This window comes from Podarcis filfolensis, assembly GCF_964270895.1.
Source record: "Podarcis filfolensis genome assembly, chromosome: 1".
In the NCBI taxonomy this organism is placed as follows: Eukaryota; Metazoa; Chordata; class Lepidosauria; order Squamata; family Lacertidae; genus Podarcis; species Podarcis filfolensis.
In genome coordinates, this window is record NC_139604.1 from 92,267,757 (window position 1) to 92,294,616 (window position 26,860).

Sequence of the window (26,860 nt, forward strand, 5' to 3'; positions counted from 1 at the left end):
TATGATGGCTGGGACTTGCCAGAGAAATCCACAAATTTGGTTTAGGTTTAAGGATTAAAACACAATGAACTCTTTCCTAGCTAAAAATAAATAAATTGAGAAGCCGAGTAGCCTGATTCAAAAGGGTAAAGCTGATAGCTAGCTGCTGGAACAAACTTTTGCAAATGTTCTGCTGATTCAGCAGAGCTTTTCCTTTCTCCTCAGCTCAGTGTCCTGTCAAATCCCCAGAACCCCCAGAAGAGCGCATGGGGAGAGGAGAGGGGACACAGAGGTGGTGTGTTCCGTTTTGCAGGTTGAGGCAAAATGAGAGCATGCCGCACGCCTCTGCTGCCCCCAGTGGCGTAGCGTGGGGGGTGCAGGGGGGGCGGGCCGCACCGGGCGCAACATCTGGGGTTAGGGCAAATCCATGGGTTAGGGGGCGCAAATCCACGGGTTAGGGGGCGCAAATCCATGGGTTAGGGGGCGCAAATTACTTGCCTTGCCCCGGGTGCTGACAACCCACGCTACGCCACTGGCTGCCCCCCTGCCACCAGTGCCACACCTTCCTTACCTGAATGAAGTGCCCATGAAGCGCCGGCTTCCAATGAGAGCTCACAAGAGCTCACCAAAATCTCCTGAGATCTCATGTGTTCTGTCACCTTAGTGAATTTTACCCTCAGCTTTATGTTTGATTTTTTTAAATATAAATATTTTTATTGTTCTCAGATTTTCCTTAACATCCATATTTTATATCTTTTTTCACAACTTCAATTTAACCTTCAGACCTCCTCCCTTCCCTCCACGGGTTTCTAAAATAATTCCCAATTAACTGCATGTATTAATATACCAATTCTGAATCAAATATGCAAAAAATAATAATAATTATAATAAACATTCACAATACAAGCTCTTCACAATTCTGCCAATAATTTTAAGTGCTTACAATGGTCTTTTAAATAATTCAAATATTTACTCCATTCTTTTTCAAATACTTGATCTCCTTGGTTTCTGATCTTCCTTGTCAGTCTTGCCATTTCTGCATAGTTCATTAGCTTAGTTTGCCAATCTTCTTTTGATGGTAGTTCTTCTTGCTTCCATTTCTGGGCTGGTAATACTCTTGCTGCTGTTGTTGCATACATAAATAATTGTTTGTCTTTTCTCGGTAGCTCTTCTCCTAACGAAAAGGCTTCTGGTTTCTTAACAGATGTATATTTAAACATTTTCTTTAACTCATTATAGATCATTCCCCAGAACACCTTTACTTTATCACATAACCACCACATATAGAAAAGAGTAAAAAGAAGTTCCTTCTTTTTACATTTCCAGAAACATTTGAACTAGTTTTATACATCTTTGCCAGTTTGCTTGGTGTTAAATACCAACAATATATCATTTTCATATAGTTTTCTTTCAACACACAGCATGCAGTCTTCTTTAACTTTTTTCAGCTTTATGTTTGATTGGCTAAACTTGCACTGGTAGTCCCTCACCTTTTCCTCACATTTCATATTAGTAATAGTAATAGTCACTATTAGTAATAGTCACTGGCAAACAGTGCAACAGAACATGACAATCATGACTGATTCACATGGTGATTTCCAAATGGATAGCTCTTCCCATCAGGTTGGACATGGTGCGGTAATTCCGTCTTGTGATGTCAGCATGATGCCACAGGGTTTGAAATCCCACCATATCTTGCCTCGTCACAGTTTCCAAACAATTCCAGCAGTATGTTGTGAAGCATTGCACCACATTGATTATTGTGTGGGAAGTTCACCGAATTGAAATTCAGACCACAGAGGCAGAACAACATAATGAAATTGTGCAATTGAAGGAGGCGGAGAATTCCTTTGTCCAGTAGAGACTTCTGAGCAAATCAGTCAGGCTGTGTGTGCTCATGTTTCTTTGGTTTGTCGCCATTGTGTTTTAGCATGAGCCTGGGGAAACGTAGTTTGCCACAACAGATTACATTATCATTGTTTATTTATGTTATTATTTATTAATTTGCTGTACCTCCTTTCATCTGAGGATCACAAGGTGGTTTACAATATACCTAACATAATAACAAACAAAAACTATAACCCTTCCCACAGTTTAAAAGGCCATAGATTGTTTAATTACCCAAAGGCCTGGAAGAAGATGAATGTTTTTGCTTGGTGCCTAAAGATAGGGATGCGGGTGGCGCTGTGGGTTAAACCACAGAGCCTAGGACTTGCCGATCAGAAGGTCAGCGGTTCGAATCCCTGCGACTGGGTGAGCTCCCGTTGTTCAGTCCCTGCTCATGCCAACCTAGCAGTTCGAAAGCATGTCAAAGTGCAAGTAGATAAATAGGTACCGCTCCAGCGGGAAGGTAAACGGTGTTTCCGTGTGCTGCTCAGGTTCGCCAGAAGCGGCTTAGTCATGCTGGCCACATGACCCGGAAGCTGTCTGCGGAGAAACGCCGGCTCCCTTGGCCTATAGAGCGAGATGAGCACTCAACCCCAGAGTTGGTCACGACTGGACCTAATGGTCAGGGGTCCCTTTACCTTTACTAAAGATATGGCACGAAGGTGCTAGGCGATCCTTCCTAAACAATACTTCTTGTTTTGCCACCCTCCAGACCTCTCATAGAGGAGGGACCTGAAGAAGAGCTTCAGATGATGATTGCAGGGTCTGGGTAATTTCATAAGGAGAGACGTGGTTGTTGAGGTATTGCGGTCCTGAGCCATTTAAGGCTTTACACTCATACCCTTCAGCATAAGTATTTTCCGGTTGCGCTCCACGGCGACCCAGAAGTAACAGAGCGCGTTACTTCCGGGTTTTGCCACTCACGCATGTGCAGACAGTCAAAATGACGTCATGCGCGGAAGCGGCAAAACGTGACCCGCGCATGTGCAGATGTGTTTTACGTTCTGTTCAGGATGTGAATGGGGCTCCAGAATGGATCCTGTTTGCATCCGAGGTACCACTGTATAGGTCAAAATCAGCACTGTATAGGTCAAAATTAGAATTGTGCCCCTGCTCTTCCCAGCTCCTCTCTTCCCAGGCACATCTCCCCTCAAGAAAAAAACAACAGTAACAAAACCCCACATATTTTTTTAAAAAAACCACACAGAGTTAAAACAATTGTAGCAGTGAAGCTGCCAGATGCACAGATCTGAACTTGTGCAGCAAGGAACAAGCTGTTTCGCTTGTTGTCACTGATAGACTTGTTTTACTTTTAATGAGTCCAGGAGGCTGGAGCCAGAGTCAGGGCCGTAGCAGTAGCTGAGTCAGGAAGATTTCTGGAGCCGGAAGCCCAGTGAGCTCAGTGAGGAGCTATTAACCCTGCAAAAGCAAAGAGGAGTCGGAGACTCATATATCCAGCTCCTTCTCTACCTGCTCTTATGCTGAGTCATTGTTTGCAGCTGGTCCTCCCTTCTCTACCTTCCCCAAGTGTGTGTGTGGGGGGGAGATCCCTACTTTGGGAAGTGATGCAGAGGGCTCACTATCAAAGAGGAGAGGTCTCATAAGGACTCTATTTGGCTAGAAATTACACTCAGAGAAATGTTTCCTGCTTGGGGTTGTGAGGCTTGACTCTAATAAATTTCTGCTTATTTGTTTCTCTAACTCTTTAACACTTTTTCTAAAATATGCAATACAAACAGGGCAGGTGTTTTGTGAAGTACTGCATTGCATCAGTGAGAAATCACCAAATTGCAGAAGCAAAACTTTTCCCCATTTTATGCTATATCATTCATTTTCCATCCTATTTGTATATATGCATGTTAATGGGCACCCTCAAATCCCCATGTCCATTCATTTATTGTTGCTTTTTTATATCAGCACAAAGAAGAAACTCCTTTCAGACTCCTCACAATAAGAATACTGAGAGCCAGGAATATCCAGAAGGCAGATATTTGTGAGTATCTCTGTTGCTGCCAAATATTCCATCCTTCTAGAGCTGGGTGGGCAGACTTGCAGATCTACTTTGTTTTTGCTAGAACCCCGAGGTTGATCAACCACAGCCAGGTACAAAATTGTGGCTCAGCTGGGCAGCCGTAGGCTGTGTACACCTTACCAGCTTAACATGCAATGAGGCTTTTCTTTTTCTCAGTCCAGATTGAAGCTGGTTTTGGGGGGGAAATGCATCAAAATACAACACTGCATAAGAAATGCCAGGATAGATACAGGATATGTATGGATTGGGGCTAATGTTGTGTGCACCCTGCTTCCCAAACCAGTGGTGGGAGCGCACTGTATGCAGAGTAAACAGAAATGTGTCCCACTTAGCCATATGCTAAGAATTAAGGAACAGGATGCCTTTGTGCACATGATCAAACTGAAAATTTGTGATTAGTAGCACAGTTGAGCTCTCAAGCCTTTTCACAGAAAAATCCACTCCAGGAGAATTGAAGTTGTGGCAGAGACTGTCATAGCTTTAAGAAATATGGTTTATTCACATATTTACAACATCAGTCTGCATGGAGAGAGTCCAGATCTTACAGCATGGTCATTTCAAGTAGGGCTTGAACAGGAGTCAAAAGCATCTCTCCCAGCCCGCCAGTCTTCAGCCATCCTGCCCAAGATGGATCTCTGTCTTTTTTTCTCCCCCTTCTTCCCAGCACATCTTTCTAAAGACACCCTTTTCTTGTCATCTCACACCCCGTTACCCTGGCAATCTTCTGTCTGCCCAGGCTCAAGATTCCTCTTAGATGGGCAAATTATTATTTATTTATACCCCGCCCATCTGGCTGGGTTTCCCCAGCCACTCTGGGTGGCTCCCAACAGATTAAAAACCTTTTGTCATGTTAATGCCTCTATCCCAGGTGAGGTTTGGAAAGGAAGCTTAGCTTGTATTTTTCCACTGGCCTGCAATCTTTGCTTCAGTACTCCAGATAATGAAAATTTTACCATTTATTAATTTCTAGGGTTTTGGGGGTCCCCAAAATGTATAACACTATTGTTGAAGATGCTACTGCTTTGGTAAATTGAGCATTCAGTCTTCATGCAATGTCTGCAAAGGGTTCCCTTATTTCTGGAGTGGGTCTATCGGCAAGAGAAGACTTGTCATGATCCCTCAAGATCCTGCTGGCATCTATATGATGAAGGAGGAACATGGACTGAGTCAAGATAGACCACCAGGGTCATCTGAAAGATACTTTCTACTTGACCTTACACAGGGGTAGAATTCTGCCCACACTGCCACTTCCCTTACAAAGCTTGCACAGTGGCAGCTTCTCACCAAAATCTTATGGGATTCTGTGCACACCGTGAGGTCTCGTGAGGTTTTGGTGAGATCCCGCCAGAAGTTGCTACTGCCTCTACTCCTACTCCACCAATGGAGGGAGCAGTGGGTTGGAATTTAGGAAGGCCATGATGCTTCATTTTCTTCTTCTTCTTCCAAAATCAGGATTTGTATTTGACACCAAAGTGCTTCAGAACAAATCAAGCTGTTGTCTGAAGTACCAAATCAGGTTGTGAACTGAATCTTGTGGTTGGTGCACACCCCAGTTCCATACAACAGTTATCGTTGCAAAAGAAATCCACACTGTCCACCAGATTCCATGAACCTTCAAATGACAATTCTCATCCATCCTTTCTGAATAATGTTTGATTGTCAAGGGAGTCCTTTAAAAACAACTCCATTAAAACAAAACAAAACCTAAATTTATGAAGCTCCATGGAAAAAGCATCCTTAATTTTAATGGCTCCCTCCCCCCCATCCTCAAAAGATGGTTCCTTATGGAAAAGGTTGTCTTCTTGGGTTATATGTAGAAAACAAGTTATTTCTGGTTACGTTGCAAATGTTTGGCCCTGGTTATCTCTGTGACTTCCTTTCATTTTAGACACCTGGGGCAGACAGATATGTTGTCCGACAGGCAGAATACTTCATAGCTATTAGGGACATGATACAGTACGTGCCCCAGTGACTCCACCACACTTTGTTTCCTGCTTATAGCTTCAAGTAATGACTTATTAATTGTAACAATGAGTCAATTGCCACTCTGTGGCATTACAGAAACATGAAACATCTTAACATTGCTGTTTCATATATTGTTACACGGGGATGGCTGTTGTGTCATTTGGCAGCAACACAGGATCCAAAGGCAACGTTTGATTTCCTAATCCTGCCACCCACAGGGACAAGGAGAATGTGATCTGATTTGACCAATGGTTTCTCTATGTTCAAGTAGGAACTTTGAGTTTTCATCCACTATTCCCACATTCCTGCTCCTCCTTGCTTCATGGGATAAAGCCTTCTATCCCCCACCCCACTTTTGGACTTCAATGATCATGCTCACATGTCATAATGACCCAGCCCAGTTTTCTGGTTCATTGTGGTTCTTCTTGTGTGTCAGCAGTGTGCTGCTACATGCTCCGTGATCATTCCCATTTTGCTGCTCACCAGGAATGAATGGGAGAAACAAATTAGGAAACCACAAATAAGCTTGGCTTCCTGTTTCCTCACATCTGAATGCCCCCTCTCCTTTTCCAATAAGCCAATTTGTTATTGTCTTATGGCAGCCTTTCCCAGCCTGGTGCCCTCCAGTTAACTTAAGGAAGTTCATGGAAGGAAAGTTTCTCATCCCTTTCCTCCCTCCCTCCCACCATCAGCTTCTTGTGCTCCAGCCTGCACTGTTTATGAAGGCCCACAACCCACCAGAGGATTTTAGGGGCACAGCTGGCCATGGGGTAAGGCAGGTGGAGGGAAGAGGATTATTTCCTTCTCTGAACTTTCTTGTTTTTGGATCCATGCTGATGAGCATTAAGTGGGATAGAAGGGTGGGGATGTGGCTTTTTTAATTAACACCCAAGGTATTACATATTCAAGACAATGCTAAACGAGTGTGACTCCTTTGAAGATTGCAGCCGCCAAGTGATTCATTATTGTTGACTTACATTGCTACATGGCAATTAATTACCAGTCACTGGACACATACGAGTTCAACACTCTGCAAAATGTCTTTTCTTGTACATGTAAAAATGCAAAGCTCTTAAGTGCTGGCTAGTGATGACAAAATAATATGCTTATTAGGAAAGAGGTGATGTAATAGGAAGCTGCAATTATGTAAGAGAGAGGCCTAAAGTTTGAGACAAATGGTACAGGTGGATTCTTTTGCGCTCTTTATGAATAATAATAATAATAATAATAATAATAATAATAATAAATTTTATTTCTATTCCGCCCTCCCCAGCCGAAGCCGGGCTCAGGGCGGCTAACAACAATAAAACAGTACAATGAAGAGGTATTTTTAAACTATTGGCAAAAAGTATATAATACAGATTGTATATAATATCTATATAGACAGTATATATTATATACTGTATATAATAAGATTTAAGGACACTGGAATTTTGGCTAGTTTGGACATTATTGTTACACGCCACCCCAATCTCTGTGTGGTGTGAGATTACCCAAGATTTGGTTTCTTCAGAATAATGGACAGCGGCGACTGTGGTGTCTTTATGATATGTGGTTTATTTACATATATATACAACCTGAACCTACGATGGAGGGGCTCACAGCCTTAATACCCCAGAAGGCCTTGATTCTCCCTGTCAGGGGTGCTTCTCAGCCAGAGGAATGCACAAGGCAGATAGTGAAATATCTATTATCAAAGATAACACAGTCACTTCTACAGCTCTGGATATATACGCACACCAATAGTAGTAGTAGTAGTAATAATAATAATAAAAATAAATTTTTATTTATATCCCGCCCTCCCCAGCCGAAGCCGGGCTCAGAGCTACAGTGGTGTAGCATGGGGATGGCAAAAGGGCAGTTGTCTCAGGCTCAAAATTATTAGGGCCACAAAATTTCAACACCCAGTGCTGCCTCAATACAGCTGTGCACTTCCAATGCCGGGCTCTGTTGAAAGCTGCTTCTCCATGTGAACCAGGAAGTGGCCTTTCCAGTCAATAGAATGACTCTTATTTTCTTATCTCTGTTGCTGCTCTCTCCCGGGTGACGTGGATGCTGTTAGACAGTTGAATGTGCATGCTAACTTCCTCCATTTCCGTCCCTCCTACTCTCTCCTCTGCGCAGCCCTGGACACTGGCAACCCACGCTATGCTACTGAATGGTTAGGCAGCTATTTCCAGGTCTGTGCTCTATGGAGCAGTTGTGGAAACAGGGCCAGCCCTCCCCACCAGTTTATGTACCTCCCTGCCAATGGGCTGTGTGCTTGGAAACTTCCTTTGCACATCCCTTTTCAGTTCCTTCCTAATTCTGGGAGACAGTGGTGCAGGGGAGGGTGGGGAAGCACCCAGCCCTTCACTTGCCTGGCCTGCCTTTTCCTCCTCTTCCTCTAGCTCTGAAGCTTGCCTCCTGCCTCTGATTCTTGCCTCCTGGCTGGTACCGGTCCCCACCAAACACTACCCCCCATCCCCTGAGTCAGACTCCAGAACCCTTCCCTATTGCCCTCACAGACCTACAATTCCCTAAGTGGTTTAACAGACAGTCCACCCTCCCAGGAAACTGTACTGTAGCTCTGGGAGGGAAATATGGGTCTCTTAACAAACTCTACTTTTTTGGGGGGGGGGGGAACCATGACTGGTTAAAGTGGTATGATACTGCTGTAAATTTATAATGCAAACGAGGCCTTAGTAATGCCCTATCTGTTTCAGTGTTGAAGGACTCCTATATAATTTATCATCTTATTCTACAGTTACTGAATCTGATTGCTACGTGTGTCTATCCTTGCCAACTGCTACAAGTGAAAAAGTCCGGACCATAACTGTTTCCAACAGTAAAAATCCAGTGTGGAATCAATCCTTTTGCTACAGGATTGACAGCCGTGTAAAGGTGAGACCATGTGTATTTTTTTCCATGTTGCTCATTCTAATTAGGTTCTTTTAACAAATGAATCTTATATACTATTCCCAAACTCATTCTCTGAGTCTGGGACAACATCTGCATGCAAGAGGGAAGTGGCAGTGGGTTTGGAGGAACTCAAAGGGTTGCAGAAACCCTAAAATATATTTAGTGAAAAAACCTATGTGTGTGTGTGTGGAGGGGGGACAGACGGACAGGGAACCCACCACAAAACAGTGTAGTAAAGACTGATCATGCTCAGCAGACATGGAATACCAACTTTTAGGTGAGGAGGGGGTTTGAGAAAATTGGGGTAGAGGGGTAATGGAATAGAATATCCTGGAAGGAAGGCTGGCTGGAAGCCTGAGCAGGAGCAGTCCACACTGCAACATCTCACAAGGGAACCAAATGGATTCCACCCTGAATGAGCACAGTGACCCAAAGCATTAAAAATAATAATTTAAGCAGTATGCAGGCAAAATGTGGGTATTTACCTTTAGTAATCCCCCCCACATAAGATGAACTCCCAAAGTGTGCAACACTGTTGATTAAAATTAAGAATTTCATTCATTTTTTCAAGTTTACATTTATAAACGCTGTTAAACAAAACTAAAATAAGCTTACAGACTCTCTTACAATAGCAATCTTGACAAGGCAGTTTACAGAGTGAAATAAAAGCAAACACATTGTTCAAACAATATAAAAGCACAGCTTAAAATTATATAAAACAATAGAAAAATAGCAGTCTCCAAAATCTCTTTACCTGCTTCTGAAAAGAGAACAGCAAAGAACAGTTGACATCTGAAAACACAGCTTCTGGGGGAGAGGCCTATAAGTTTTAGGAGTGAGGAACCAGAAGGATAGGCTGTTTTATTTACATATCCTTCATGGACCTAAAGAAACAGAACTTGCATACGCTAGCCTGCATAGTTCATTTGTCATTTCTTTGAAACTCAAAATACAGGTTTCTAAAAAGAATTATTATCACAATGTGTTTCTATTACTAGAATATTCTGGAGCTAAAAGTCTGTGATGAAGATACATTCACCAAAGATGACCACCTTTTCACAGTTCTCTTTGATGTCGGTAAACTGCAAACTGGGCGAACTAGTCGTGTGAACTTCAACTTGAATCCAGCGGTGAGTGGTGAAGTTACACTGAGAAATATACGTACAGTGAAACAACTGCATGCCTGTGACATATTGGCTCAATTTCCACGGAGCACTAAGTTAAACTGTTGCTTAAAGGACATTACTCTTGCTTTGCTCAGTTCTCTAGTTCTGCAGTTGCAGTGAGCTAAGCCATGGCTCGTGATTTATCTCCTCAAGACAAACCAAGGGATGTAGCCCTCTAACAAACTTTGTGGTTTGTCTGAAGTGAGTCAAACCATAATCCTGGGTTCAGATGATGTGCTATGCCAACCATGGTTTAGGTCTCTGCATTGCAGAAGCAGCAGGACCAGATGAGAGAGCAAAGCAGATGGATTTTCCTATCTGGGAGCCTGGATGCTTACATGCATTCATGCTAAGCATGACTTAGCAGTACATGTGAACCAGCTCATTGCATTATTGGACTTTACCCTGCATTAGATACTCGCTTTATTGCATTTCGATTAATGTGTGGATTTTTAAATAACATTTCCGGGGCACACAGGCTGATATGGTAATGACCAATCTCAGCAATTTTGGCACACAGAAACTGAGTTTTGTCAACATTTGGTCATTTGTGTGCGTTTTAAAGAGTAAACCTGTTTGCTGATTTTGCTCATGTATAATGTTGATAGCCAAATTATCGCTTAAATGCTTTTTCAAAATTAAGCTCTCTTCAAAGTTTAGATTACAATTGGGCTGAATATAACATAGAAGTTTTTGCCTTTTAACTTTGAAAATCATGGAGTTTGTCAGTGGGGAAAAATGAAAATCCAATATATTCAGGGTTGTCTAGTTAATTTATTTTTATTATTAAATATGGAACTATAAAATAAGTCACTAAAGCTTAATTGTATTATAATCCTTTAGTGTGAGTATGACAAAATAATATTGTGTTTTATATTGTTACAAACAAGAGATGTACTTGCTACTTTACTTCACTGCTTTTAGAAGCAACTTTTGCAACAACACATTTTCTGGACCTGAAGGAATAATTGAATTATGTTCAGATACACAAGTGTGACTTCCCAGATGTAAACTTGCATTATCTCAGTTCATATGTAAGGGAAAGCCATGGTTTACTGCTATGTTTATACATCTATTCAATCCCCCTCTCAACTTACTTTGTGTACCAGAGGAGATTGGAAGACATTGTTCCTGATTTAGAAGAAGTCAGTATTCCTTGTGACATCTGAACTCTGGGAACTGTGGATTGTTTAAACCATGGCTTGAGAACAGTCAAATCCTGGTTTATTTCACTAACCATAATTTAAACAAATCAAAGTCCCCCAAGTTTGAATGTCATGGGGAATACTGAGTTGTTTAAAATTGGAAATGGAAGCTTCCTGTCTCCTCCTCATGGGCATGAAAGGAGTGGAGAACTACTGGGACTGTTTTCAGGAAGGAACTAAGGTTGTAGCATCCAAATAGTATACATTGATATTGAAATACTGTGAACACATAAAATGATACTTATGATAATGAGGCGTAATCATTACTTGACTCTACTTTCTTCTCTGCAAGCTGGGAGAAGGGTAAAGTGCCAAAAAATAAAATATTATCAATGGATAAGTAGAAAGGGAGATTTTGTATAGGGAGGAGTCATTCTTTTTCCTATTTTTTTTTTTAGACACAGGAAGAGTTGGAGGTAGAGTTCACATTACAGCCCATGTGAGTACAACTCTTAATATTGCCAAGACTCTATAATTTATGTGCAGAATCACATCAGTGTGGCTATAAGAGGCAATTATAATTTAACTTGTGTGTTTGTGTGTAACACAGATGTTGGGGAGACTGTGGATGTAATGGTCGATTAGCAGGGCTGCTGCAAACACATTTCTTGCGTGGGTTAGGAATCTGTTATTTGCTGGTGTGTTTGCCTTGGTGAGAGAAATTAGCTGTGCTGAGATTACTCAATGAAACCGAAAAGAGGCTCATTTTTTTACCATCAGCATTTCAGCTGAATTACGAGCATACAATAGGATACAAAAACAAAGCAAAGAAAAAAAAAGTATCGCGAATTCAAAATATGGCAGGTTTAAAAAATGCAAATTCAAAACCATTTCTTTCATGCTAATGAAATCTGGTGTAATGATGTGGTAGCACTTTGAGGGGAGGTGTGTGGGAGAAGCCCTCTTGCACTTGTAGGAGCTTTGCGCTGGCTTCCATTAGCAGAATAGCTTAGTTGAATCTGGTCCCGAGATTTTTATTTTTTATACTAAAATTCAGAGAATGTTATCCACTGAAAGAGTGGCTGTGAAACTGTACATTGGTTCTGTGGTGGCCTCAATCTTTGGCCCTCTGTGTGTTCCAACCCTGTTTGGATTAGTATATTCACTATCAGGTATCATTCTTCAGGCTGAAAAACTGGCTGCATAGTGGTGTCTTATTTCCTTATATCATTTTTATCCCAGAAACGGATGAAACACATAAAACCTGAACCCATTTATACTCTGCTTATGGTTTACTCTTTGTGTCTTAAAAATGTCTGGAAGGGAACTCACCTGGAAATATTTTAAATTGTGTGTCTTTGTTTATTAAAAATGGCACTAACTGCAAATGACCTTAGTCCCAGGAGCTTTGGGAGATGGAGTGCATGCGTCTAAGAGATGCTCCAAATATGTTCAAATAATGTGGGAGAAGTGTGCAAGCGGAGTGCAGCACACTATGTGTACCTCTCCTGGATCTGCTTCACTACCTATATGGGTTGGGAAAATGTGAATCATTAACCTCACTTGTACACCATGTAGTGAACGAAGTAGTCAGGTGAGCAGCAATTGCCAATAGTTTTCCATTTCCCCTTGCATGTAATAGTGATTCATCATGTTTGAAGTGGCTCTAAGATTTGACGCTGGTCCTTCTGAAAGGACAAGGGCGTGTGATTTCAGATTTTTTTCTGACCGTGTCTTTATACATGTTTTCAAAATGCAAGGAGGCCTGACCATTTTATATGGGGAAGATAAATCAAGGAGGTGTCAGTGGGGGGCTCAGGTGGGGTGACACTGGCGCTTCACATCTCAGCAAGGCATTGGCCTGGCCACAGAGGGCTCAGGCAGGCAGTTGCTGCCAGCAGCAGGAGTTTGAATGGTGTGGCAGCAACTGGTCTGGGGTGTGCTCATTTTGTCAGCTTGGGCAGTGCAGCCTCAGGCAGACAGGGCAGGGGGAGTTCGTTCTGCTGCCCTTGCTTATCTGCCACTGGAGACAAGTACAGTGGTATCTCGGGTTAAGAACTTAATTCATTCCAGAGGTCTGTTCTTAACCTGAAACTATTCTTAATCTGAGGTACCACTTCAGCTAATGGGGCTTCCTGCTGCAGCTGTGCTGCCACTGTGTGATTTCTGTTCTCATCCGGAGGTAAAGTTCTGAACCCGAGGTACTATTTCTGGGTTAGCGGAGTCTGTAACCTGAAGCGTCTGTAACCCGAGGTACCACTGTAGCTCAGTGTGGTTCATGAACGCTAAACATCACTTGAAACATCTCATCACAGAATCATAGAGTTGGAAGGAATCACTAACTCTTAAGCAGGTGGTGTTATTTTAACTTTGGTTTAATAATTTCTATTGGAACAACTCAGTTTGTATGCCATGCCATTTTTCTGGGAATTTTATGTGTGGATTTGTAAAGGGGAACTTCTTGTTCCAAGTACAGCCAGTTCTCTCTCTTTCCTCTCTCTCTCTCTCTCTCTCTCTCTCTCTCCCCATCACTACATACCCGGCATTGGAAATTACCTTTACATTTGGTGTTATATGCCATCACAACCATAACAAAATCGACTGATTCAGTAGTTAACATTAATTTTTTTTTACTTAACAAAATACGTATACCACTTACTCAAACAAAATGCCTCTAAGTGCTTTACAAGACAGTACCAATAAGAAACAAACATTAAAAACAAGATACAAGAAAATAAAATATAACAAATAAAATGATTCATTTAAAAACATTTACACCTACTAAAATCGCATGTCAACATGAAATGCCTGGGTAGAATTGCTGGCACCAAAAAATGGTGAAATTTTGAATTTAACAACAGTTGTCGGTGTGTTTGTGTACATTACAGCATTGCAGCTGCGCTTCTTTCTGAGAGCCAGTGTGGTGTAGTGGTTAAGAGCGGTAGACTCGTAATCTGGGGAACCGGGTTCGCGTCTCCGCTCCTCCACATGCAGCTGCTGGGTGACCTTGGGCCAGTCACACTTCTTTGAAGTCTCTCAGCCCCACTCACCTCACAGAGTGTTTGTTGTGGGGGAAGAAGGGAAAGGAGAATGTTAGCCGCTTTGAGACTCCTTCGGGTAGTGATAAAGGCGGGATATCAAATACAAACTCCTCCTCCTCCTCCTCCTCCTCCTCCTCCTCCTCCTCCTCCTCCTCCTCTCTTCTTCTTCTTCTTCTTCTTCTTCTTCTTCTTCTTCTTCTTCTTGAGACATCAGTATTTGCTATGGGTGTTACGTGGTCCATGAACAAAATTAGTGATGGGTGAACTCTCTTCAGCTCAATTTGTATATTTTAACACATCTCATTTTTCTGGGCTCAGTACCAATATGTGGAAGTTGTGCTGCAGTTCTGATAACATCATGGGGAGTGTGAATGGGTCAAAATGCCATTTCCTCCTCCCATCTTCTCCCACACCTGTAAATTCCTGAATTCTGCCCCTTTCCCTTCACGGACCTTGCTGCAATGGGAGCAATGGCTATTCCTTTCTGGGACACTGAAATGGCAGCAGCAGGGATTCAGTAGGGATGTCCAGGAGCCCTGGAAGCCACAAGGCCCAAGGCACTTGGGTTTCTATTGTGAGCATGTTCAGCGGCATCTCAGACTCCTGATATCTCTATTGAGTAGTTATTGTTGTGGCACACATGTCCAGAAGTTTACTGAGCCAGAGAAGAACTTTGGGGGACAAAGTGCTCAGTTCACAAGCTGAGTGCTTCAAGCTGGGAAGCATCATGTTATGAAGCAGGTATGTATGAACTTCATGCTTGAGCCAGATGCCATGATTCCTCTGACCACTTGGAGCAGCTGTACACAGGGGGTGGCGCTGTGGTCTAAACCACAGAGCCTCTTGAGTTTGCCGATCAGAACGTTGGCAGTTCGAATCCGTGCAACGCAATGAGCTTCCGTTGCTCTGTCCCAGCTCCTGCCAACCTAGCAGTTTGAAAGCACGCCAGTGCAAACAGATAAATAGGTACCACTGTGGTGGGAAGGTAAACGGTGTTTCTGTGTGCTCTGGCTTCCGTCACGGTGTTCTGTTGCACCAGAAGTGGTTTAGTCATGCTGGCCACATGACCCGGAAAGCTGTCTGTGGACAAACATCGGCTCCCTTGGCCTGAAAGCGAGATGAGCGCCGCAACCCCAAGGTCGCCTTTGACTGGACTTAACCGTCCAGGGGTCCTTTACCTTTTTACACAGGGGTGAGTCATGGAATGCTTTTGCCATCCTCCACTGAGTCTCCACATGGAGGCCAGATCTGCCTAAAGGAGGCAACTGATGCCCTAGCAGGCAGGGACTGAGGAGGTAAGTTCTTCCTCTTCTTCTTAAGTTACTCCATTGGTGTGTTTTTGTTTTCCTGTATTGCTTTGTCGTGTTTCACAAGTGACAGCATTTTTTCCTCTTGTTTGTTCATAGGGTCCAAAGACAGCCCCGGGTTGCTGCTGCTGCGCGTACTACTGCTCCTCCTCCTGTTCCTCATGGTGGTGGTAATGAAGGAGGCCTTATAGCGACGGGAACACGCTGGATCCGGTGGATTCGCAGTATCGATATCCCTAGGCCTCCTGGCTTCTAACGGAGCACAGGATTCGAGGTTAATAAACTTTTTGTAGCTCTCGAAGAAGCAAATGGCGCTTCACATTCCTAAAAGTAATTTATCGGGCATGTCTATACCAGAAGGCATCCTTTCCCCACTTTGGGGCATTTGACTGAGAGAAGAAGGTTAAAGGGTATGTAACAAGGCATAGAAGACAAACTTCTCACCTTGTATTATGTGAATATTGTGGTTCCCACCAGCCCTTCTGTGGCATCTTCTTGCCGTGGAGATGGATGAGGAAACCATGAAAGCCCTACTCATGGATCTGGGCTCATAGGAGGGAGTTTGATTCCTAAAGATTGATCTTTGTGGACATGCTGCCTATGGGTGGTTAATTTAACTTTTCTCTCTTCCCAACAGATTTGAAACTGAGCACGATTATGTATTCCTAGAACAGCAAGAAGCCTACGTGAAAACCACAAAGGAAAAAAGCTAAAGAAAAATGTAAATAAATGTATAAAATGTATAAGATATATATTAAAACATTGACTATGAAGAAAAATCAAACTTGTATGCTTTTTTCTTTTTAGTAAAGTATTCGTCTATGTTTTTTAAATATTTGTTTTAGCGCTGGCACTGTTTTTATAATTTATTTTATTGCGTTTTTAAATCACCCTCCCTCTAAGGAGTTCAGAATGCCTAACACGTTCCTTAATGCTCCACCATATTGAATCCTCACAACACCCCTGTGAGGTAGGTTATGCTGGGAGAGCATAACTGACCCAAGAGTTCTAAACCTGAATTTTCCCAGTCTTTGTCCTGTTATTTGACCACTACACTGCACTGAGTTGTCCCTTACAATATTTACATTCTCACAGCGAGGTGAAGGTGAATTATTTTGTGAACCCATCCAAGTGTTTTTCGGGAGAAAAGACAGGCATTTAGACCAAACTTCACACCAACTTATGCATTCATTTCATTTTGGTAGAAATGTTTCATATCTGTGCCATTGTAGATATTGACTGAGTTGAATCCTTATGGGATTGTTGTAGTCGGAGATTAATGAATAATTCTGGCATTTGGCGAGCCATGAAAGAAAGAAGTGTTCAGTAGGTCCCACTATAAATTTGCCTGGAGCATTTGGGGCAACTTTTCTTTTTTGGGGGGGTGGGGAACATTTGTCAGAACAGTGCTTATAGGTTGTAGCCAGATGGGAATTTTTTGTGCAATTGCTGCTGATAATGGTGCTAGGAGATTTCACACGCCGCACACATGATGTGCCACCCATTGTTCCCTTTTATCATTTAACTTCCAGTTATTTTCCCAGAACATATACAGTACTTCTTACATTTTAGATGTACATTTCACACCGTCTCCCCTTGCATTATCAGAGTTTGATTCCATCTTTTCTTCTGTTGCACACATTCACACTCAACATTAGTTTCTCCTTTTTTTTTTAGTTTTAAAGGTAAAGGTAAAGGGACCCCTGACCCTTAGGTCCAGTCATGACCGGCTCTGGGGTTGTGGTGCTCATCTCGCTTTATTGGCTGAGGGAGCCGGTGTACAGCTTGACTAAGCCACTTCTGGCAAATCAGAGCAGAGCATGGAAACGCCGTTTACCTTCCCGCCAGAGTGGTACCTATTTATCTACTTGCACTTTGACGTGCTTTGAAACTGCTAGGTTGACAGGAGCAGGGACCGAGCAACGGGAGCTCACCCCATTGCACGGATTCGAACCGCCGACCTTCTGATCGGCAAGTCCTAGGCTCTGTGGTTTAACCCACAGCGCCACCCGTGTCCCCCCCTTTTTTAGATTTTAGCAGAAGCTAAATTTGCTACTATATAACATTAACACTTGGGCTGGATCTAGACACACTAAAGAAGTGTTTCAGTTAAATGCTATAAATTTAAACAGGGCAACCAGACAGAGAAAAACGGGACTCCATAATGCCATCTGGTGGTACATTATATCGCATATTCAATGCATATAAATCACTTTTTCTTTACCAATCTAGCTGAGTCCTAGGTTACGTTCTGTCAAGGGACTCTCCCTCTCTATTCTTTTACACACTACTTTGGAAGTATTGGGGTGTAATGAAGGGTGTAAATTTCATTTTGCCAGAACACATTATGAACCTCAATATTCTTTGTTTGAAATACTCCACCGGCTGCTCTTGCTTCCTTTGGCTGAAGACAGTTGATTCATGGCTGCATCTGAAACTCCACATGCTATCTAAAATGACATTTGACTACTAAAAAGACCAAAAAATAAAAATAAAAATCCAATATACGGACCTGCCAACATTAGAATGTTAGGACTTGGCTTACTAGCAGGCCCCAAATCAAAAATTCTTGGAAAGTCTTCGGTTGCTACAGATAGGGATCCACAACAAAGACTAGTAACTCAGAGCATGCAGTAGGCCCAAGGTTAAATCCCTGACACTTCCAGGTAAGTGTGGGAGAGAGCCTTCCCCGGAGAGCTGTAGCCAGTCAGTTTTGATAATACAGAGTAAGCTGGAGTAGTGGTCTCACTTGGTGTAAGAAAGCTGCCAGTGTTTCTGTTGTAGTAGTCCTCTGCTACTCAACCATTGCCACTGTGTCCTTCCTTCTAGCAGATCAAGATAACCAGGTAACAGCAAAAATGGCAATTTTTTTAGCAGAGGCGATTAGAATAAGATGTATTATTTGATTATAGATGTAAACCTCCAGAATGTATTTTGTATTGTTAAGTTTTTACCTCTGTCTTCAGTCCGTTGTATTGCTGTGGCTAGTGGCTGTTGCAAATAGATTCTTCTGATTCTCTGGCCCTACCATGAGGCAGAGTGAGGCAATTGCTTAAGGTGACAAATGCTGGGGGCATTCCTCTTGAAGTAAAGGTCTGCTGCCAGTCCAGTCACTTCTCTTCATGGAACTGCATGCGTGTAGGAATGTGCCATCTTGTCTTCTGCTTCAGGCAGCAAACTGTCTTGGACTGGCCCTGATCTCCCTGCCACCTGAGAACTGCTTGTAGCAATCCTCAGGGTCCATAGAAGTGGAGTACTTTTAGGAGGTGGGAAAGAGAAAGGGACATTTTCTCCTTCCCTACAACTTGTGAAACCTCCTCATGCTGGGCTATGGGGCTCACAATCAGGAGCAGCTCATGGCAGCCCTGTATTAGAAGGCAAGTTGGTATAAACCACAGAGCACCAAAGGAGCCAGTTGGCAGAGCCGTCTTTTCCACAGGGCTTAGTGGTGCATTGCGTCAGGGCGCTGGCCTCTCAGTGGTGCCCCAGCAAGTGGGGGAGCTGCATGGCTTTGCCAGCGGCCTCCTCTTTCCCTGCATGCATGGCAGCTGTGCCCCGCCAACCATAAGGCTGGCAGGCGTGCAGCTTCCCTCATAAGCCTCTGCGGGGATCGTTCTCCCACAGCGGCATGGGGAAGACTTGTGCCCCCCGATGGCTGGCAGTGCACAGCTACGGCCACCCCAACACTATCTGTGGTAAGTTGGGGGCTCTGGGCACATATTTGCACCCCGGCGCTGTATCTACTAAAGACGGCCCTGCCAGTTGGGACTGCCAGTGTCAGAGATGGAATGACTGGATATAAGATCAGCAGAGCAATTGAACACTGACATCAAGAGAGTTTCTAAGCTCCATTTGTGCTGTGGGTGGGAGGAAGGACAGCACCTTTGGGGATCCGGGGGCTGAGAGCTAAGTGGCACTGAAAGAAAGGCTTTCAGGTAGTCGCTGTTGCAAGAATCCACCCCTCCTCCCAGCTGAAGGTGGACACCAGGGGTCATTTTGATTGTTAGGGCATGATGTCTTAATGGGTCAGGAGACCTGCCATTCCACCCACCCGCCAAATGCCTTGGAAATTCTCTCGTCCCTAATGCAAGGGAACATGGAGCTCCAACCACATGATGCAGTGTGGATTCACATTGAATGACTTGCTTCAGAAGTCTACTACACTGAAGTGAATCTGATTCTGGGGTCCATTGCGGTACTAATCTATGACAACATATATGAGGCTAGTGGAAGAACTATAGGAGGACCAGCAGCACATCTCCTCGTTCTGTAGCTTAACATCCAGAGCTTTAGAAGAGGCGTGGGAAGCTGTGACTCTCCAAATGTGGTTGGACTCCAACTCCCATCAGGCCCACCCAGCATGGCAATTGATCAGGATGATGGGAGCTGCAGTTCAGCTACAACCGGAGGACTCTAGGTTCTCCAGCCCTGCTCTAGAAGTTAAATGTCTTTTCCAACAGTGTTTACTTCCATCCATAATGGATATATCTTTACATCTCAGTTCCCCATCTGTCAAAAGAGCCTGTTGGCTATAAAAACCTATGCAACGAGAAGGGTATAGGTAGTAAGGTATTAAGGTATAATACCTAACTAAATACAATGTATTTTGTGCCTTAAAGGTCCCACAGAAAATATTAATGGACCGTAATATTTTCATCTGCCATTTTGTTTTTCAGCCCAGATGATCCTGAAAACATCATTACAAATGGAACTTTGGTGGTAATTATCCATTTTCAGAGTCCTTTTCTATAAAATGGCTGCTGTGTGCAAACCTTAACCCATATTGTCTTGCAGTAAGCAAGGAACACTCTGTGCTGCTTCTGTACTGAGGGATTAAGTTGCTTCCTTCTGCCTATTTCAGCTCAGCTAATGCAGATGACATCTGTTGGTTAAAATGGTTTCAACCAAGTTGCTATTCCTTCCAGTGGTTTTGTTGTTGTTGTTATTCATTTGAACCCTATCTCCTACCCCACAACTTGAATGTATCAGCCCTTAAAATTATTGTTTTTTCTTTTTTGCAGAGATTTGCAATTACATATGTTTTTCTTCTTGTTGTTGATTAGAAATTACTAGCCCGATGAGAACTATGTAGGCCATTTAACCACCTGGATCACACCCTCTCTGGGCATTTATAGTTACATGGAAAGTAGGGTAATTTGTTAACATTAATCAAGCAGGACTAATAACAGTCATCAGAGAGCTGTTTGGATATGACCAACCGGTTGGGTGACAATGTAATGGTCCAGAGCTCTCCCTCCAGCTATGGAGTACCCATTGTCCCAGAGAGGGACTGTAGCACATTAATACATGACATGCTCTGCATGCAGAAAGCCTCAGGTTCAGTCCTTGGCATGTCCAGTCCCCACAATGGATGGTTTAGGTGGGTTTTCTGTGTTTCCCTCCTTATCGAGCCAGATGCACCTTTACTTGGCAGATTGAAGGAGTGAGAAACAAAGGAGGCAAAGAGTTGAGTTGTCAATAAAAAGGTTTGGAATGGGGATGTGTGTCATAGGAAGGAAGGGCAGAGTAGCAGGAAGGTTGGGAAGACAGCAAGACTGGGAGCTAGGAGGGACCAAGGAGGCTGGGGCAGAATGCTGGATTTTGTATACTAATTTGGAATAACCAGTCAGATCTCATGCTGCAGGTTTGCAAATATTTGATTCCATTGATCATTTTGCTCTTTATTTCCCCATTGTTCCTGCAGTCACGAGAAGTTTCATGTTTGGAAGTTACAGTGGATATTGAGAAGCTGAAGGAACAATACACAGGTGAGGTCATTGCATCTTTAACTCGTTATGTATTTGTTGCTTTAAATCAATAGCTTACAAACACTGGAAGATATATAATAATCACATCTATTACATTTTCTTGACCCTTGACTTGTTTCTGGTTTCAAGGGATAAAAGAAGAATTTGATAAGCTCATGTCTTTCACACATGATAATGTGTTCATTTATTTTGTGGTTAGGTGTCCCTACCTGAGTAAAAACATTTGCAACTGACGCCACTTTGAAGGTTGTGTTTTTGTGGCACAGTTCAATAAACTCAAGTACTTTGAGTGGACAGTCCAAAATAGCACTAACCCATTTCACAATGTCTTTATGACTCAGTATTTGGGATTTATCCAGTTTAGTGTTGTGTCCGCATGGCAGTTTTGAAGGGTAATGAATATCTTCCAAATGAATATCCGGCATTTACATTCCACACACATCCTTTGCTTCATGTACTGCTTCCTTGCTCATGCCATTCATCCTATTGGTGGTGAATGCAGAATGTACAAGAACATGTAGTCCATATAGCAGAAGTATCTCCAGAAAGAATTTATAGGAGGCTACTGTTTGGCACCGTGGGAGTTGCCTTGTGGTGTTCTGCAGGGTCCATCTTGTTCCCCATGGCATTTAATATCAATATGAAGCCACTGCGAGTTGCTATCAGGAGAGTTAGAGTCAAGTGCCATCAATGTACAGATGACACCCAGCTCTGTCTCCCTATTCCATCTGAATTGGGAGAGGAGGTTGAGGTGTTAGACCAGGGCTTGTAGGTAGTGATGGGTTGGTTGTAGGTCAATAAACTGAAGCTGAATCCTGAGAAGACAGAGATGTTATGTGTCCTGAGTTCTCACATCAGAGAAATGCGGAGATGGCCTCTTTTGGATGGGGTTGCACTTCGCTGGAAGGAGCAGGTCCACAGATTGGGGGTGCTCCTGGATAAATCAGTCACTGGAGGCTCAGGTGACCTCAGTGGCTAGGAGTGCCTTTTTCCAGAGCATGGAGTACAGCGGCCAAATCATCTCTGTCCAAAAGAGTCACCAACTACTGCCTCTTTGGGACGGAGATGATTTGGCCACCGTACTCCATGCTCTGGTAACTGGCTGGAGCTCTGTTGAGATCTCACATAACCCCTGTTATGCAACGGCTGCATTGGTTGCCAGTTCATTTCCATTCCCAGTTCAAGGTGCTCACATGTTTAGAGCCCTAAATAGGCCTCAAATGCCTGAAAGGCCTTCTCTTTCCAAACAAGGCCCCCTTGGGTGTTCAGATCGGTAGAGGTCCTCTTGGTCCTCAGCAAGCTGGGGTGGTGATGGCCCAGGAGAGGGCATTCACTATGGCAGTCCCTAAGTTCTAGGACACCTTCTGCACAGAGGTGTGTTTGCCACCTTCATTATGCAGCTTTTAGCTGAAGATGCGCCTCTTTATCCTGGCTTGGATACCTGAGATGTAAATTTTCCAGCCCATCTCTTTGGGATTTATAAGTTCTTTTTAAACTGTTTTTATCTTTGTGCTTTAATTGTTGTGACTTGACTGAGATGTTAGGGTGAAAGATGGGTAACAAATGAAAACATTAGGAGTTGTAGTAAGAGGATTGATGCTTGCCGTTCACACAAGTTACAGTTGTTTCACATCCTTCCACAGTTTTTCTTACATCTGACTGAGTGTTCTAGCTCCAGACTGAGTAGAGAAAAGGGCAGTCTAGATGTGCCATGGGGGGGCATCAACATCTTACCTTATCCCTGGGCTGCCTCTGAAACCCCCTCCCTCTGAATTGCCTGCTGAATATTGCTGCTCTGAATGATATTCCCTTGGTTGTAGATCAACACTGCTTTGTTGGTTATATGCCATTTTTTTGAGCTCAGATTTCTGAAATTTGTAAAGACTAATGTACAGTTAAAGGTGATGGGAATAAAATATAGCGAGTATTGAATTACTAAATAATAGAATTGTAGGTTGGAAGGTACCCTGCGGCTCATCTAGTCCAACCCTCTGCAATGCAGGAATGCTGTCCACAGGCCTCCACAGGGGTGGGGGCTCAAACCACCAAACTTTTGATTAACTGTTAGACACACTGACCCATTGCGCCACTGGGGACTAGTGATGGGTAAATCTTTCAGGGCTTGATTTAGGATTTGACTAGGTTAACTGAGCTATTTCCCTCCTAAAAGAGCTTGTGTTTTACTTTCTTTAAGCTGAATTCTGAATTTTGAAGCCCCTTCACACTCCTGGTAACATATTCAGGAATGAAATGGGGTTCCTGAATGCTTTCCCACAAGTTTCTGCTCCCTGTAAGTCCTCATCTGGGGAGGGGGGTGTCAGAGAAGGAAATCTAGAGTCTGAGAGGCATCATTCCCCTTTTGTACCTGAAACATTAGGATACCTCGCATCTTGGATGCTAATGTTCAAAGTGCCAGAAAGGTGGTGTCTCAAGGCTTCCAGATTTCTCCACCATTCCTGCATTTATTGCCACTGTCACCAGTCTGGGTGAATCGGAGGAGAGCTGTAGGAATTGGCCAGAGAATTCGTCTCAAATGTGAATTATCACAAGCTGCCATTTTCAACACCCCATTTTACCTGTTGTGCATGGGTCTCCTCTTAATTTCCAGGATTCTGAATAACTGGATCATAGACAAGATTGATTTTTGGACAAAACCTTTTTTTGAAGCAAGTGAACTATTTGTGCTTCATTTTTTTTCTGTTTAGAAGGTGATCTGACATTAACAATAAAGGGTTCCTATGAGGAAACACAGAAGATTCCTCTGGCTCCTGACACCAGACCTAGTAACAGAACTGTCATTCAGTTCCACTGCATCAAGAATCATCAGTCAAATTTGGAGATCATACTACCTAAGAAGATGCAGTGGTCAAAGGTATGTTTCCTTTGATAATAATGCATAATTATTAGTCCATGGAGGCGCAGGTCAATTCTGTGCCCAGGGCAGCTGTTTACCAGCCCCATCTGGTACGCAGGCTGAGACCCTACCTGTCCGCGGACTGTCTCGCCAGAGTGGTGCATGCTCTAGTTATTTCTCACTTGGACTACTGCAATGTGCTCTATGTGGGGCTACCTTTGAAGGTGACCTGGAAACTACAACTAATCCAGAATGTGTCAGCTAGACTGGTGACTGGGAGCAGTTGCTGAGACCACATAACAGCGGTCTTGGAATACCTACATTGGCTTCCAGTATGTTTCTGAGCACAATTCAAAGTGTTGGTGCTGACCTTTAAAGCCCTAAACAGCCTCCTTTATACCTGAAGGAGCGTCTCCACCTCCATTGTTCTGCCCGGACACTGAGGTCCAGTGCCGAGGGCCTTCTGGCAGTTCGCTCACTGCGAGAAGCCAAGTTACAGGGAACCAGGCCTTCTCAGTAGTGGCACCCACCCTGTGGAACACCCTCCCACCAGATGTCAAAGAGAGCAACAACTACCAGACTTTTAGAAGACATCTGAAGGCAGCCCTGTTTAAGGAAGCTTTTAATGTTTGATGGACTACTGTATTTTAATATTTTGTTGGAAGCCGCCCAGAGTGGCTGGGGAAACCCAGCCAGATGGGCGGGGTATAAATAAATAAATAATAATATTTAATGTGGTTTGACTGAAACAAATAAAGGTGGGTGTGGGAGATTCGTCACCAAACTCTGTTACCCCCAACGTGAAAAAGCTCTATTTTTAAAATGTGTGTATATTGTATTTAATGTATACAGCTGGATTTAGAGGTTTCAGAAACAAAAACAAGGGCTGGATTCACAAATTTCATTTAGCTTTCAGAAGTGGTGCACATCAGCTTGTGATAAATATGTCAATGTTACTGTACCGCGGGGTAATGTAGAATTTTTGTGTTAAATTTCTATACCTTCTTTTAATTTTTGTTGGTGTATTTTTAGCTGGCTTCATTTAAAGGAAACTCAGAAAGTAATATCTCTGTGGTTTTACCTTTGGATGAGCTTCCCATGGAAAAGACAATAACATTAAGAAAGGTAAGTGCTTTATCTTTACGAAAACATTTAATTTAAATAATTGTCAGTGAGTGTGGGAATGCTATAGCTCAGTTTGCAAAGCCTCTTTTAACTCAATAGAACTTCTGCATAAACATGCGTATAACTGCACTGTGAGCAAGATGGATCGGTGGTCTGCTTCAGTATGAGGCAACTTCCTCTGTTCCTAATAATTAGCCAGGAAAAAAAGCACTTTTGCCCAATTCAGGAGCATCACTCTGCTTTTTCCTAGCAGAAAGATGGATAAATTTGTGGCAAGTTAGGCCCAAAGAACATGTAATTCAGTTGCTAATCTGTTAAGCAGGTGGGTATTAAGTAAACAGTGCCAATTTCCAACAAGGTTAAGCCGGCTGTACTCAGCTTCTCTGAAGGAATAACCCAAACAAGCAGAAGGTTCATGATGTTTGGGTTATTCCTTCAGAGAAGCTGAGTACAGCTGGCTTAAACGGGCTCTGAGATATCCCCCTGCTGTGTTTTGGAAGCGATGCTAAAGCAATGTATTGCAGGTCAAAGGATTTAGATGTGCTGGCACACACACAGTGAAAATGATGCCGGACCCAATCCTTCTAAATCATCCAACAGAGGGTGATGGATTGATCCAACATAATCTTGGTTGCTGTTTTATCTGTCTCAGCACAAATGCCTAGATTTGCAGTAGCAGTCCAGCTGATCCACAACAGGACTGCTTTGTTTGTCATGCTGTGCTCTTAAAAGGGCAGAATAGTTTATGATATGCCTGAGGTTTTACCCATTCTCTTGATTTTCAGGACACAACGTTTGATCTGCATGTGAAGGCAAAAGACTGGTAAAACATTGTTTTTCTTTGCCCATTTCATCTAAGCTTGTGCAGTTTTGTTTCTCCGTTTCTCAGGAAACTATGATTTTGAATGTCAGAAGTGAGATCATTCAGGAACTAATTCACACACTTTGTTGCCCTTTCTGAATCTAGAGTGAGTTTCTCTTGCTCCGATCTATAAAAAGGCAACCTTATAACGCTTAAACATAGATGAAATTAACAGGGCAAGGGGAGTCCTAACTGTGACTGAGCAGAAATGCTATGTTTCAGGAATGTTTTGGTAACACAAGAAAGCAGTGGTGGGCCTGGGCACTATGGCACCCTGTGTAATGCCAAAATCCCGCCCCCTCCTCATGCTGCCTTCTGAAAGGTGGGCAAGGAAGGCACCTGGCTTTGGGAAGGAGGCATGAGGGCCTTACATGTAAGTTACGTGAAAAATATAATTGTATTTTTTGTTTTGGTGTTGATTTTGGTGTTGATTTTGAATTACATATGGAGGGCACCATAATCTTTTCAGTGCTCAGGGCAGGGGCGAAGGAAGGCATCATGACACACGGGGAAGGCATCACGACAGGGCACATGTGCGGCGTCGCTACGTACGACGCATGCACTGTACGTAGCGCCGCCTCACATGCGCTGTATAGAGGTTTGCCGCTGGCGCCACTCCAGTGCCATACGGACGGTGCTGGGATCCCTCCAGTGCCGCAGCAGCCACGAACACGCCTGTAGCGGTGCCGGAGGGATCCCAGCACCGTCCATACGGCGCTGGAGCAGCACCGGCAGCAAACTGCTATACAGCACATGTGCAGCGTCGCTACGTACAGCACAAGTGTGCAATGCCATACATGCGCTGTATTTAGCAGTTTGCTGCCAGCG

At 43.3% G+C, this 26,860-nt stretch overlaps 1 protein-coding gene across 1 annotated transcript in view; it reads left to right on the plus strand.

Annotated features, from left to right (window-relative positions):
- LOC310759448 (cytosolic phospholipase A2 epsilon-like) overlaps nt 1–26,860 on the plus strand; it is a 47,636-nt gene that overhangs the window by 7,993 nt on the left and 12,783 nt on the right. The window contains exons 3-11 of the mRNA XM_083606715.1: nt 3,784–3,859; nt 8,610–8,746; nt 9,763–9,894; nt 11,534–11,574; nt 20,100–20,142; nt 21,128–21,191; nt 23,897–24,063; nt 25,078–25,170; nt 25,956–25,993. Of these exons, the coding sequence (XP_083462841.1) occupies nt 3,784–3,859; nt 8,610–8,746; nt 9,763–9,894; nt 11,534–11,574; nt 20,100–20,142; nt 21,128–21,191; nt 23,897–24,063; nt 25,078–25,170; nt 25,956–25,993 (791 nt within the window). The remainder of the gene's footprint in view (nt 1–3,783; nt 3,860–8,609; nt 8,747–9,762; nt 9,895–11,533; nt 11,575–20,099; nt 20,143–21,127; nt 21,192–23,896; nt 24,064–25,077; nt 25,171–25,955; nt 25,994–26,860) is intronic.